The sequence below is a fragment of the Periophthalmus magnuspinnatus genome, chromosome 2 (assembly GCF_009829125.3).
Source record: "Periophthalmus magnuspinnatus isolate fPerMag1 chromosome 2, fPerMag1.2.pri, whole genome shotgun sequence".
Classification (NCBI taxonomy): domain Eukaryota; kingdom Metazoa; phylum Chordata; class Actinopteri; order Gobiiformes; family Gobiidae; genus Periophthalmus; species Periophthalmus magnuspinnatus.
The window spans coordinates 7,785,244-7,800,161 of NC_047127.1; the positions used below are offsets into that span (position 1 = coordinate 7,785,244).

Here is a 14,918-nt window from a genome sequence, read left to right on the forward strand (position 1 = left end):
TTAATTTTCAGAACTACATAAATACTCAAAAATATCCACCCATTTATTCAGTATTGTAGTAGCTTTGCACTAAATATGTTCTCCCTCCTACTTTTGGATAAATTCTTTTGATACCTACTTGATGAATATTGCCTGAGTCCCATTTTCAACCTCTCACTTCAGCCTACAACCTCTGTGCAGTAGTTGTTCTATTCAGTACCTTTTGGCACACTTACTCACCGAACTATCGTGGCATATCTCCGCATCCATTTCCACTTGTTTCTTGGGTGTTGAAATCCCATGCGGAGCCGTCACCGAACTGCCCTTCACCGCCGTCCTATGACAAAGCAAAGATTTGATCAGTTTGTCTCACCCAATTCCCCTTTTATCAAGAAAGAAAGCTCTAAAGATAGTAGCGCTGGCATGTCTCGGGCTTTTAAAACTAGAGTGATTTCGGTAACGCGTAAAAGATAGGCTTCGATTTAAAGCTCGTAAATATTTTCGCTTCTTGCCGGGGGAAAACTGCTCACTGAAGTGGACCCATAGCTCAAGCAGACAGATGCAGTTTGTCATGTTATCGGAAACGGCACGCTTAATGCAACAATGCCTCATGTTTATTTAGTTGGACAAACATTTGGGTGGGAAAAGAGAGTTCTGACAAGTACTAATGAGGAGCCGCTAATCAATTATACAGGATTCACGGCGGTGGACGAACTTCCAGAAAAGCACTGGTTTAGAGCGAATGCACAAGGACTTAGAGTAAGGCTTTATAATAGGATTCAGGTTAGAGTTTATTCATAAATCTATATTGTAAATTGGAATATTTGTCAATGGCTTATAAGGACGTTTAAATGTTATTAAGTTAATGAGTGAGTAGGCATTTTAAATAGATAGTCATAAATGTTCATATTATTTTGTTTATTCAAATATAATGTCAGAGCTGCAATTTTGTTAAGTACTGGGTTATATGCGAAAGCTGGTAATCATTCAAAATTACTCAATTACTTAATTTCTTACCAGTAAATGTCTGCAAAAAAAAAAAGAAAAGAAAAAAGAATTTAGAAATAGTAATAATGATTCATATTATTTTATTTTTTCAAATGTTAAGATAAAGCAGCTATTTTGTTAAGTACTGGAAACTTTAACAAAATATCGGACAAATAATATAATAAAAGTATATTTTTTCAATTAATATGCTAATCGCTAGTTAATGTACCTAATCACTCATAAATATCTAACTTTATACCACTCTCTCTCACACACACACACACACACATTTTTGTCTAGCTTACAACTTTAACATTTTGAGTAAAGACCTAAAGTAGCGCCCACCTGCCGAGAATCTCTTTCACCAGCTGCTCTTTGCCGATGAACGCCGTGGTGCACTGGATCTGGCTTGCAATCTGACCCATCTGGTTATTGCAGTGGTCCATGATGGTGCTCAGCTTGTTGTTCACCTCCGCCAGATTCGTCGCCGGGCCTTCCTGCTGGCTATCGCTTTTCTTTTTGTCCTTTTTCTTGTCCAACTTGATCTGCTTGCCTCCCAGCACCGATCCGATCTTGAGTTCCTTTTTTTCCTCCTTTCCCTTGGGGGAGTCTGTTTTCTTACCGCTCATTGCTGGCAGCTTGCTTTTGCGCAGGCCGAACCAATTTGCCAGAGAGGGTCCAGTCTTTTTCGCTTCACTGGCTGCAACTTTTTCCTGTTCTTGACATTTTTGGAGATTCTCCTCGATCCCCATCATGACCCTCTCCTCGATGGTGCATGCTGTAGGGCTGATTTTCTTATCGTCGACGTCGGCAGGTTGCTTAGTTGGGTCTATTTCCCTGCTATAGTCTGGCTCATCATTGCAAGACCCAATCCCCAATGTTTCACGCAATGGGTTTTCCGAGCTGTACGAAGGTGGTTGGAACTGTGGGTGTGAAGCGACTTTTGACGGTTTACGGATATTGCTAGCTCTGTCACTAATTGGCAAGCTGCGCACTTCTTTTTTAGATGGTGATGTGACAATCTCTCCCTTAAGACCATCCTCACATTTGGAATCACATTTGAAGGTTCTTTCAGGGAGGATGTTGTGGCTATTCGACCCAGTCATACCTCCATAATGACTAACCCTGCTTCTTGGTGAGTGGATAGGACTTTCTACATGAGGTACCTCTAAGGAACTTTGCCGTGATAGTGAACTCCCTCTTTCTCCTGAGTTGGTGATGATTTGCGTTCGGATTCTCCCAGGTATGTCTGATGTGTTAATGTTAGGTCTCTCAAGGTAGTTGGTGCTAAAACTCTGGCTACGTGCTTTTGCGCCCGTCATACCTAGAGCTGGTTTTAGATGAGGTTTTGTAGTGACCGATATGGACCTTGAGAAAAGTTGACTACCCCTTTTCCCAACTACTTCCTCTAGGTGTACTTCATCTTCCTGATCTTCCAGTTTAGCTTCGGCAATGGTAGCGCTAGCTGGGTCAAAAGAACTGTCACATTGTATTGAGGCATTAGTAGTCACGGTTTCCTTAGAGACAGAATTGGTATGATCCTTCTCTAGCTTGCCCGGTATGGAGATGCTACTTTTCTGGCTAGGTGGAGATTTCAAGAATGCTTTGAACCCCATAGGAATGCGAGACTTTGCGTTAGGTGAAGTCACTACTGAGCTAGGCGGGCTTATGACAGCTTTTGGCGGCTCTGTTTTAGCTTGCGAGGATTCCTGAAGAGATATTGGTAAGCTGATGGACGTTTTTTGAACTATTTGGTGTTCTTGGGAAGATCCACGCTTAGCTGCGAAAGAATTCTGGAATGATGAACCTCGGAGGGCACTGTAAGGGGGAGGGACGTTCTTGGAAGCTTTTGATTCAGGTTCCGGAGCACACCCTGAGTTTGCAGAAGGGAGGTAGTCTTTTGTCAAGCGTTTCGAAGTGCCTTTAGTTTGTGTGACAGCGGGGGACTTTTGAAGGTGCTGACTGGTTTTGTCTACCAGTTTTTGAGGTGCAAGTGCAGTCCCGTAGCCAGCGTCAAAGTCTGAACAGTCTTTGTCCTTGATGGGAAGAGTGGCTTGCATATTTGCTTGGTTGTAACTCGGTGGAGGACCTCTCACAGTAGTTGATTGATGTGCCACGCTAGGCTTATGCGTTTGAGGTGAGTTTTCGTAATTTGGTCTAACCAGTAGAGAGGTGGTTCGGCCTGGGGGTAGCGGAGGAGATGGGGACCTGAGTTTACTTTTGCTAGCTTCACAGTGTTTATCTTTAGTTGGTTGTTCTCCGTTGTCAGTAAACTCCAAGTGTCTCCTCGCTAAGTGGGGAGAGCCTGGGGTTGTTGGGCCTTTAGTCCATTCAACCCTGCTTGGCAATTTTACAGACTTGGGGCTCTGGGTGCAGTTTGTAATTTGGGTTTTTACAAAACGTGGGGCTTTGACAGTAGGAGATAAGGGAGATTTATCCTGAGCAGCAGGCCCTGAGTTGGTAGTTGGTTCAGTAGTGGAGCCCTTAGACACTCTCAAAGGGGAAGCTGATGGTTTGTTGCGACCTGGTATTTTTGAACCGCCGGTCTTGGCACCAGCTGGCTCATTCATGGGGGGTACGGAAAGTCCTTTACTAACCCTGCTACTTGGAGGTTTGATCAGCTTCCTTTGAGGTGTCACTTGCATGGTCAGCCTCTCTTCGCTAGCCTCCCTACTGCTGCTCGGTATTCGAATCCTGCTTTGAAATTCCGAGGGTTTCTCAGGTGATTCCAAGACTTTATAGTTCCTTGACAATTTTTGCCTTGTTGGCCGCTCTTGAGGTATCAGTTCTGTATAATCAGGAAGAACTTTTGCAGTCACACTTGCACCCATGCACTTCTGAGTGCATAGTTCAATTGGTTCACCTTCAGCGTCAAATATTGCCAAGATACTTTCTTCAGACTGCGTACACTGCTTTGCTACTTTGGGGTCCTTGATGAGGCTAAATGGTCTTGGTCGGCTATCCGCAGACTGGGTGCGACCTTGATCTTTCCTTAAGTGCTGATGCGGAAGAAATTTTGCAGAATCCCTCGAGAATCTTTTGGGCTCTCTATCTACAACTTGTGGGTGAAAGGGCAATTGGATATCACTAGACTCTGAAATAAGTTCCTCAGTATCGTCCATGTCTGATAGCTGATTCGGAAACTCAGGTGTGTCAACATGTAGCTTGACTGGTTTTGAGAAAGCAGACTTCCGCTCCCCTTCCGGTAGAAAACTATTAATGAAACTCAAAAGCTTTTCCGGTCTGTCCTTTGAGTCATAACCAGGGGGATGCTTGGGAGCTATGGGATCAGAGCTAACAATACCAGAAGGTGCATTGTCCTGTAGGCCCTCCCAGCTACACAAACTCTCCGAAATGCTATGAGACTTTTTACACTGAAACCAACCGTCTTTCGTAGGAATGTTATCGCTACGGTTTGATTTTACCAGTTCATCATCCGCGTCATCGGAATCATAGGCAAACCGATTCCTCCCTGCTGCCCTGCTAACATGTCCAGACTTGGGAACGTCTTTAGCCCCACCCTTGAAGCCCAAGGAGTAGATGCCCTCGTTGGAGTTCATGCAGTCCTTTTCCCTGCAGGATTTGGTGACCCGTGAGGCAGAGGCGCTCCGGTGCTTCCTTCGCTGAAGTTTGCGAAGGCCCTCCAGGATGCGGCATTCCTTCCGTCGGGTTGGGACCGCCTCTTCTGGGGGGTTGTGGATGTTGCTCGGAGCAGAAGAGCCTAAACTCAGTCTCTTCTCCCAGGTCAGCGAAGACTGTCAGAGGAAAAGAGGAAAGTAGTAAACAAAACTGTGGAATTTCAGTTAGGTCTGATATTTGCATAAATATATTGTCTTAATATGTGTGCATGTACTGCTATGTGTACCACAATTAAGTTTACTAAAAAGATCTAATTGAAATGATCTGAGGAGCTATATAAACCTTTAAAGAGTAAATAACATACTATATAACACCTACTACTATATTATAAACACAAAAGCACAAGTCACAAGTTTCACCTCATCTTAACACACTTGTGCAACGCCTGCTGCTATGGCAACAAGACATGATAAAAAACAGATCTGTGTACAACATTAACGAACACCTTTTATTTTCTTCATTTAAAACTGGAATTACCATTTTCCCTGTGGACCTCCCGTCGTTCCAGGTGTATGATCCGCTGGAGAAGTCGCTGCAGGCGCTGGACAGAGAGATCTCACTGCTGCTGCAGCTGCTGCGGGGGTACAGGGGGCGCTCTGGAGCAGTCAGGCTCAGCTGGCTCACACACTTGGTCACAGAGAAACCACCGGCCTTTCCATTCACCGGGACATCCTGCAACAACATTAAGAACAACGAATAAATACTCGCTCAACTGAAGGTAGCGTTTCTTCTTTTTCTCATATCTAAATATATATACTAGTAATACATATTTTAGGAATAGTCCACAGGAATAAACCAGATTTAGCATGTTCTAAGTTAACTTTTTTCATGTGTACCTGAAATCTGGGCTAGTCTAACACATGCATCATTACCCCAGCTCATTAAAAAAAAATTATATCTGTGCCTTTTGTGTCCCAAACAAATTCAAATTCATGAAATGTATGTTAATGTAAATAACATAAAAACAAGCAATGTCACTGGTTAATCGTCCTCATCAATCTTTTTTGGCCCAGCAGTTTTGGACCTGGTAAACAAGAAAATAAAAAGCTCTATTGACATAACATGACTCTGAAGAAACTAATGTAGAAAGTACTGTTATAGAACTTCGCAGTTTTATTGTAATAGTAGTAATGGCTTGATTAAATGCATTTCTTCATATGCAGGCAAAGTACACACTTCACATAGGCCCTTATTACAGAAATCCAAGCCTGTGTTGTTATTGAACTAATCTGCTCTCAGTGCCGCTGGTGTGTATCACTTACATGCCCATCTGAGAAGGTGGGATTTCTCGCACGTACTTGAAATCAGATCATGTGCCAACAATATCTCACTTATTTCAACTTTAAAACATCCTATATAAGACAAAATTGACTCATGTGAGGTTTAAGCCATGTTAAATGTCATTACCTCATCAAAAACATACCTGCAGTCGCATTTTGTTACATTACACATGTTTCAGTAATCCTGCGTTATTAGTCTGTCTACATCTCGAAAGTTCAAAATGGTCTGCTTCACTTTGCGATGTCATGAAGTAGTAATTTTCAAGTTAACAGCTACCTTTTGCCTTTAAGCAGAAATTGGCAATTCTAGGGCTGAAATCATCCAAATGATTCTAGTGAAAGAGTGTGGAGTTTAATAACACAGTGGAGCACTTCCTGTATTACCAGATGACATCACAACGTGGAACAAGAGAAGAATTCAGCCTAAATATGCAGGGTTGTGTGTTAAACATGTGTGAATAAAAAAAAAACACATTTCCTGGTATGTTTTTGATGAGGAAACAACATTATAACAGATCAGAAAATAGTGTAAAAAGGACCCTTTAACGATTCATTCCTACCAAATAAATTCTCAATATTTGTCTAACAATTCGATTTTTAAAAACATATTACACAAAAATCACATTGTTTCTAGATAATTCAATAAAGTGGAGCAGTGGCTGAACAGAAGAGCATTCTCCCATAAATTATAAAGTCGATGGTTCCACTCTAGCTACGACTACTGGTACATATTATACTTGTGTTCTTGGGCAAGACATTTCACCCACCACCTTGATTACATACTTTTGCATAATTGCATAAAGCTGCGTTAATGAATTATTAATATATTTGTTCTATTCGCGGTCACAGTCGAGTCTTGGTTCTCCGTGCGACAAAAGCAATGGGGCCAACTCATTCTGCAGCCCCAATGCATAATACATAAGGTGACTAATGTACCATGCTCTTCTACGGAGTCACTTTTACCCAAGAAGAGATCGGATCAATGCGTTTCTGGAAATATGACGGGCGCTTCGCTGCTTTTAGTGGCTATGATACGACCCCCTCTTCCTGCTTGGGTCACGACTTGTGTATTTTAATATCTCGTAATGATTTCTGAAAAAGGAGGGGGCAGAGGGGCAGAGGTTGCTGGTTCTCTCTTGATTGATGATTTATTACGGCGGGCGGCTTACGGTGGATGGAGAGTCGGAGTTTCGGGATTGCAGGAACGCTTTGCTCCGGTCGGGTTCCAGGAGGAGGTCGGCCGCGGACAGGTCCATGATCTTGGAGTGAAGTTTCTGGAAGACAATGTGGAAAAGTGAATCGGATGGGAAGTTTAGCTGATAAGGGAATGGGGTAGGAGTTTGGATTTTTTTGGTCTCAGTTTTGTTTTACCATTAAAAGTTGAAGGATAAACAAATTATTCAAACTTGCTACTTTAGAAGTGTTTTAGAGCACATTTGTTCAAAATTCTGCTTGTGCAAAATGTGGAAACAAGACCTTGCTGCACGTAATCAACTAAAACCTGGAAATTTGAGTAATACCATTTTTTTATTATTTAATTACAATTTTAAAAAACAAACAATAAAAAAAAAAAAATCCTTTTTCTTACATAACTTACATCCTATTAAAATGAATATGAAAAAGAGAATGCTTTATGTAAATAATGTAAAAACAATACTGTATGCTAATGTAAGTTGTGCTCATTGGGAACACAATTTTGCCATTTTATTTTATTTATTTATTGTAAATTCTACACAGGCCACAAAAACCCACATGTAGATTCAAAATTATTACTCTTATTCCCAAATGTCTCCACTGGCCTTGATATACAGCTAAAATAAGATTGACATAACATGAACACAACTTTTAATTTTATTTTTACTTTTTGTAAATTCTACACTGTCCTAAAAAGTCTATATCTGTAAATTCCAAAATATTATTCCTAGTTCCGAAATGTCTTCACTGGCCTTTGCATATAGTAAAAAACAAACAAACAGAATTTTGGTATTTTATTTATATTTATTTTTACCATTTGTAAATTCTACGCTGTCCTCAAAAGTCTATATCCATGCATTCTGAAATATTACCCCGGTTCCCAAATGTCTGGACTGGCCTGAACTGTCTCTTGTCTCAAAGTCATTAATGTCATCATGTAGCAAAGAGCAAAGCGTATCCGGCATAATGACGTCTGGGACAGAGGGATGGCTTTGATTCTCTCTCTCAGCGACGGTCTTCATATTAAACTCCAATATGGATACGGATATGAACGCAAATATATATTAATCTACCACTTAATTACACGGGCACCCTTGCTTCACTTTAACTAAACTGGGAATAGAAGAATTAAATTGTTCTTTTCAAGGGTAAACTAAATGTTAGATTCTTTTTACTGACACATTTTTTTAAAATTTTATTTCCATTTTTATAATTTTATTTCCGGCACATTTTATTTTTTATTTTAAATGTATTTTTTTGCAGTGGTAACTATATCTTTCAACAAAATATTACATTAGTGCCTTCGCTTCACTTTAACTAATTTGAGAATAGAAGAATTTAAGTTTTTTTCCAAAGGTAAATTAAATGTTGATTTTTTTTTATTTTTTTACATATTTCATTTATTTATTTTTTTATTTTAAATTTATTTTTTTCAAGGGCTACTATTGAACTACAAAATATTACATTGGCACCTTCACTTCACTTTGACTAAACTGGGAATAAAATAAAATAATAATAATTATTATTATTATTTTATTTTTTACTAAATGTAGATTTATTTTATTTTTTTTATGTTTTATTATTATTATTATTATTTTTCCAGTGCCTACAATATCTTTCAAAAAATATTACATTGGCACCTCTCCCTCACTTTAACTAAACTGGGAATAGAATAATAATAGTTTTTTTTTTTCATTAACTAAATATTGATTTATTGTTATTGTTATTTTTTTTATTTTTACTTTTATTTCATTACTTATTACTTGCGGTGACTACTGTATCTTTCAACCAAATCTCACATTGATGCCATTGCTTCACTTTAAAATCGGGAACAGAAGAAGTAAACATTAGCAGTTCTTTTCAAGGGTAAACTAAATATTGATTTTTGATATTTGATATTTTTTCCTTTATTTTAAGTGTATTATTACTTTTTGCAGCGGCTATTATATCTTCCAACAAAACCCTTCCAGTCAAAGTCACCTCCACTTTACATACCTTCAAAACATCTATTCGTCCGTGTTTACACATTCAGGAAACACGCTACGTACAGACAGTTTTCATATTTGCAGATGATGTCCTTGAAATGTTTTGATGGATAAACAAATAAAGATAAAATAAAACCAATGACATCGCTCTATGGTCTTGAGCTAACTGCAGAACTGCGCCTCGGGCCTAAACACTGCGTCCTAAATCTCTCTCTTTCTCTCCTCACTCACATACAAATCATTGTTACTGATATATAAAGTCCTATAGATGTTGAATCGAATAAGCGTTTCGTTATATACGTGTCTTACAAGGTTGACCCTAACTAAATATATTAAGTTAACTCCATTTCATTATTTTATGTTGATCCAAAGTAATTTAATGTAAACAGTGACATAATACATTTATTTCCATTAGTCAATGTATTTTTAATTTTTATTTATTTTTTTAGTTTTATATTATTTGTAAGAAATAAAACTACAAATGGGGGCTTCCTGAGCTAGAATTGGTACTAGCAAGTTTGCCTACGAGCGTAAAGTGGCCGTACATTGTCCTGTTAAATAAATAACATAAAACAGAAAAAATTGTAATTTGGAAATACACTATTGTAACAAGACTGGAGTCTACAAAAAACATTTAGGCCTCACTTTGAGCAAAATGTGTCTTGCCCCAATACCAATATTTTGTAAAAGGTTTAAATAAGTCTGCAGTGTTCTGTCTGGACTTAATTCAAACACATTTTATTATCAAAATTCTGCTCTGGTCTCTGTTAGTTGCGCTAGTTGCGCGTACTGTCTGCCTTAAATTATAACATATTTCATTGTCCGATAATCAGGAAGTATGTGTTAGCATGCTAGCATCAAAAAATCCGCTCTGGTCTCTGATAGCTGCAATAATTACGTGTACTGTCTGCATTAAGTTACAACACAATTTTATCGTCACTAGTATGCTAACACGGGAAGAATGTTAGCATGCTAGTGTCAAAATTCTGTTTCTGGTAATTACAAAGAGCGCTTATAAACTCATTGCGATTAAAAGGATGTTCAGAATGCGTAAGGTAAGTGAGGAATAACTTTGGATTACTACAAACTATTTCAAATGAACTAGTTTTGTTTTTCGTGCTTTTAAACAATAAAAATCAGGGACAGTGACTTTTAAATTGGCAGTGTACTTTAAAATGAAGGACATGAATGGTGAATATTCTTGTGTCTCTTGCTGTCTGCACTCGGAGCGTCCTGTCTGAGTCTGGGGTGTGGCTCTGATCTTATCCTGTTCTACACGGTGCAGGATTTCACCTCCTCAGCAGCTCCTCATCAGCCATTCAGTCAATAGTGTCAGAGGACAGAATGGAGACAGGACCAGGGGACAGGGGGACAGAGGGACAGAGGACAGGAGGAGGGGAGGGGCCCCACGATGCACTCTGCTCCTCTGCTCATCTGCTCCTCTCAGGGGTCACAAGTTCACATCCAAGGTGAAAAGCGTCTCTGACTGGAATGGATCATGCTAATGGTGCAGGCTAATCGATGAGCGGACATGCAGAATAAAAAGTGTGTTTGGGTGTATAACAGAAGTAAAAAGGTAGTAAAAAGTATTGGCATTGAAATATTTTTGAACAAGTACTTTATTTTACTTAAAGGTACAGTGTGTAACTTTCTAGAGTTGGCACATCATCTAAATGATTCTGTGGAAATAGAAAGTTCAAACCAGACTTCAGAACACTGTCCATGGAGATAGCTAGGTTTTATGTGCCATGGAAACAAGCTTGAGGAAGCCTTCCTTCAAGCCTAATGAGAGTCAGGTTTGTGGAGCTGCAAGCCCGCTCATAGCTTTTCAGTGTAATAAAAACAACCAAAAAATCATGCTGTTATTTTAATGTTTCGTTTTTTGGGGGGTTTTTTTTGGCTATAAGTTACACAATGTGGCTTTAATAACAGCATAGATTTATCAAAATTTGGGGCTGCCACAGTTACATTTTTGTGCAAATAATATTAAAATGTTTGCAGAAAAATAGTACTTGCGAGTTGATTCATGTGTGCAGGATTTGGGACATGTATTCTAGTACTAAGTCTGCATGAAGTATGAAGGATGGCAATGTTAATATTATTAGCTTATTTACCGTAAAAACCTTTCACTTTTCCAGGCTCTGTCCACATTCTGCACAAAGACTTCATCTGAGTCATAGGCAGCTTCCAGAAAAAAATATTTTAGGCTATTGGCACCAACTGTCAAAGTGTCACTGGTCGACCAAAAGCAAATAAGCACAATTATTTCAAGTTTTTGGAAAAATAAAAATGATAAAATATGAAATTATACATGAGAAAAATAGAAAAATATTGTGAATAAAAGTTTAATTAAAACTGTAATATTTATTTATTTATTAATATTTTTTTAAATGTTGAACTGCCATAAGAGCATCCGTTAATGAGGTCACTGTATTTTGCTGTGGGCAATAGTGCAGCGCTATTTTGTCACAATAATAACTTTACCATTGCAACTTAGCTGTCACGCTTGGAACAGAAGATAGCTAAGGGTCCAATTAGATACCAGCATACATCGTAAATAAGTTTAAAAAATGTATTAGCAAAAATTATGAGGTCAAATTACCAAAAATGTACGGGATTTACTGTAATTGTCATTGGGCTAATCGTCATACACCCAACAATTACCAGCAAATATAACTATACAAAACAGCACAGACCATATTATGTGACTCTATTCTGAACAATAAACCGTACAAGAAGTCTCATTTCTAACCGGTGAAGACAATAGCTTTTAAATAGTGCATACATTGAACTATGTGCAGATGGATTGCAATTGTCTTCAAACATAATTATGATGATAGAAAGTGGATACCCCTGCTGGGAGGAAGAGGATGTTTAATTACTGATAAGCTGTTGAAACGGTACACTCAAAGATAACACCATTCTGAGGAAGAAAAGCTCTGAAAACTCAATCTCACTTAGGGACTGTTTTATCAAGAGTAGAAAGAAACTGGATATCTGGACTCTATTTAAATATCAATCCTGTATTAGGGCATTTAGTTCAAATGTGGATACGATTACTACGACAAGTGGTAGTACTAGTAGTTTGACATTAGTAGTGAATAGAGTCTGGGCACAACAGGTCCAGGAAAACTCAGTGTTAGCGTCACTACTTCCTTTCCAATTGTGTATTTATGGGTTTTTTGCTGAATCGTGCTAATTCTGAGGCATAATTAATGTTAAAATGTTTGAATTACCTTGTGTACGAATTGCATTGTACAAAAAAACTTGCCTTGCCTTAAAACAGCGTATTTCACATTAAAAATTAAACAAAACACAGTGGCGTAGGCTTTAGTTTAATTAATCGGAATTTTAATAGGTTGTTTATTTTCTATTTTATGATTTTAATAAAAGGGACTGTGCGCTAGCTAGCATGCTGCTGTGCAAAAAGAGTCAATTGCAGTAGTAAACAAAGGTTGTCCCAGTACTTTCTTCAGCATTACAGTAGCAGTAGTCATAATACTGTCTACTCCACTTAGCCAAGCAGTAATAGTCGTAAAAGTAGCTATTGGAAAAAAAGTACTAGCAACTGATGTATTTTTACTGCAAAAATAACACCGCTGCGTGTTGTCTGCGTCTATTATAAAGTGTTTTGTCCACTGGGAATCAGGAACATAACGTTAACATGCTAGTTGTTGATAGCATTACCGTGATCGAGCCTCTGAAAGTTGCAAAACGCACTTATAAACTCATCTTGGTGAATAATTAGAATGCTAGTAATGTTAAGTCAGATATTATTACCGTATAAATACATCGTAATGTTAACTCAGTTCTACTCAACTCAGTCCGCAGTAGCTTCCGAAGGTTATTGAGGTATTTTGTGTAATATTCTTTATTCTTGTGATGATGGAAACCGTGTGGTACAGTTAAATATAGATGTTGTCAACAGCTCTCCTACACACCCCAGAATAGATCAATTTATGACATGGGATCAAAAAGGTGATTTATGCTCCGCTGATTCACCCCGACGCCCGCAATGTAAAAATATGATCCTCACGCGTCAGTTTCCATGAGCAATATTTGACCTTTAATACGGTTAAGAATCAGATGCAACCAGCCACTATGTGAAAGCCATTTTAATTAGCATTCCAGTTTTATTTTTAGTTTTGTCCATTTAAACGTGCATTATGTAACTTTTATGGCAGAGGAGCGGCTATTTGCATCTTCACGTAGATCTTGGAATGTTCCGCAGTATGGCATTACACTTTACTGTCTTATTCAATTCGCAGTGGTTTGTGTTGCTAAAAATTCCATGGGAAAACTTCTGTGAGTGGGCTCATCTCTCCACAGATATGGCCTGTAACTGTGTCCATCTGCCACATTTCCATGGAGACAAGCAGGTGGTAGACCCTCCACTAGAAAGGTTGCATAGCAAACCTTTAATATAGGTTTTGTAAAATAGTTTTGAGTTTGAATTTGGCAAAATCTATTTTCTTCTGGGATTAATTGGGTTAGTTCTAGATCACATGTGTCAAACTCAAGGCCCCCGGGCTAAATGTGGCCCCACACGTCATTTTATGTGTCCCACAAAAAGATAAATTAAAAGGTTTGACTGTCTTAAAATGTCAGTTTATCAGGAAATATCACAGTTACACAGCCATATTTTTACATCTATAGAACTGTATATATAATAATGAACAAGTTAAAAAAGTAGTTTATTTACATTACATGTGGCCCTTTGAGAATGGCCGTTTTGCTGATGTGGCCCTTGCTAAAAATGTATTTCACGCCTCTGTTCTAGATAGTAACACCTAAAACGGCCTAAAATCTTTACTTTTTTAAGTGTACGTTGATGATTTTAATATCGAATTGTTCTTTAAAAATATAGAGAAGCAGTAAAAAAACACAGACAAGCAGAAAAATCTATTAAGTACTGCATAATAATAAAAAAAATAAATAAAAATAAATAAATAAATAAATAAATGGTATTGCACAGACTATTAGCTTTGGATAAAAGTCAATGCTGTTCAATATAACCACAATATTTCCTTGGCCATCCCATAATAAACCCACCCATAGCCCAAAATCTGTACTTTTACAATGGTTCACTCTGGTCCATTTCTTTCCTTGATAGATTGCCGTTCTCACTCTCAGCTCATTCAGCCCTGCACAATTATACCAAATTATACATTACAAATCGAACGTATATTGTGAGGCTGTATCGAACCACAGCTGACAATAAGAGTGAAAATGAGGAGAGGTAGGTCTGTCCGTCGCATGATTAACTTTCTCAGCTAGAAATGTGAGCCAAGCGAATTCGGAATAAATTTGTATTTGGTAAGGGTCTAAAGAGGAGCAGGCAATTTCCATCCAGTTCTAAAGAAGAGATAAGAATTGGAATTTGAAAATGTATTGACTCTGAGGTCTGCGTCGCTGCATGTCACTTAAAAATGGGTAAAATACGATGATGCACTTTAACTCTGAATATGCAAAACTATATGAAAACTAGCTACTACTATGTGGCTGCCACGAGACCAACGTCAACTGGAATCTGTATGACAAATTTGCATTATTAACTTTAAATTCACTTTAAAGGTCTGATATTACACAAAATGAGCTCTTGGTCGCTTTAAGTCATGTTAGAATGTTGTTACCTCATCAAAAACATATCTGGAGTTGTGTTTTGTTTCATTCACACATGTTTGAGTAATCCTGCATTATTAGTTTGTCTATATCTCCAAAGCTCAAAATGCTGTTCCACCTTGTGATGTCATGAAGTGACAGTTTTCAAGTTAACAGCTACGTTTTTACCTTTAGTACAGTAGACATGAGTAATTCCAGGGCTGAAATTATCCAAATGACTCTAATGAACATG

General features: G+C 38.2%; 1 protein-coding gene across 3 annotated transcripts in view; it reads right to left on the reverse strand.

Moving 5' to 3' along the window:
* The window catches only part of LOC117382474 (nck-associated protein 5-like), a 229,866-nt gene that overhangs the window by 33,223 nt on the left and 181,725 nt on the right, over positions 1–14,918 (reverse strand). For all 3 annotated transcript variants that reach the window (XM_055227102.1, XM_033979660.2, XM_055227109.1), the window contains 4 exons: positions 7,055–7,159; positions 5,083–5,277; positions 1,312–4,721; positions 220–316 (listed from right to left, as the gene is read on the reverse strand). In XM_055227102.1, coding sequence (XP_055083077.1) covers positions 220–316; positions 1,312–4,721; positions 5,083–5,277; positions 7,055–7,159 — 3,807 coding nt within the window. The remainder of the gene's footprint in view (positions 1–219; positions 317–1,311; positions 4,722–5,082; positions 5,278–7,054; positions 7,160–14,918) is intronic.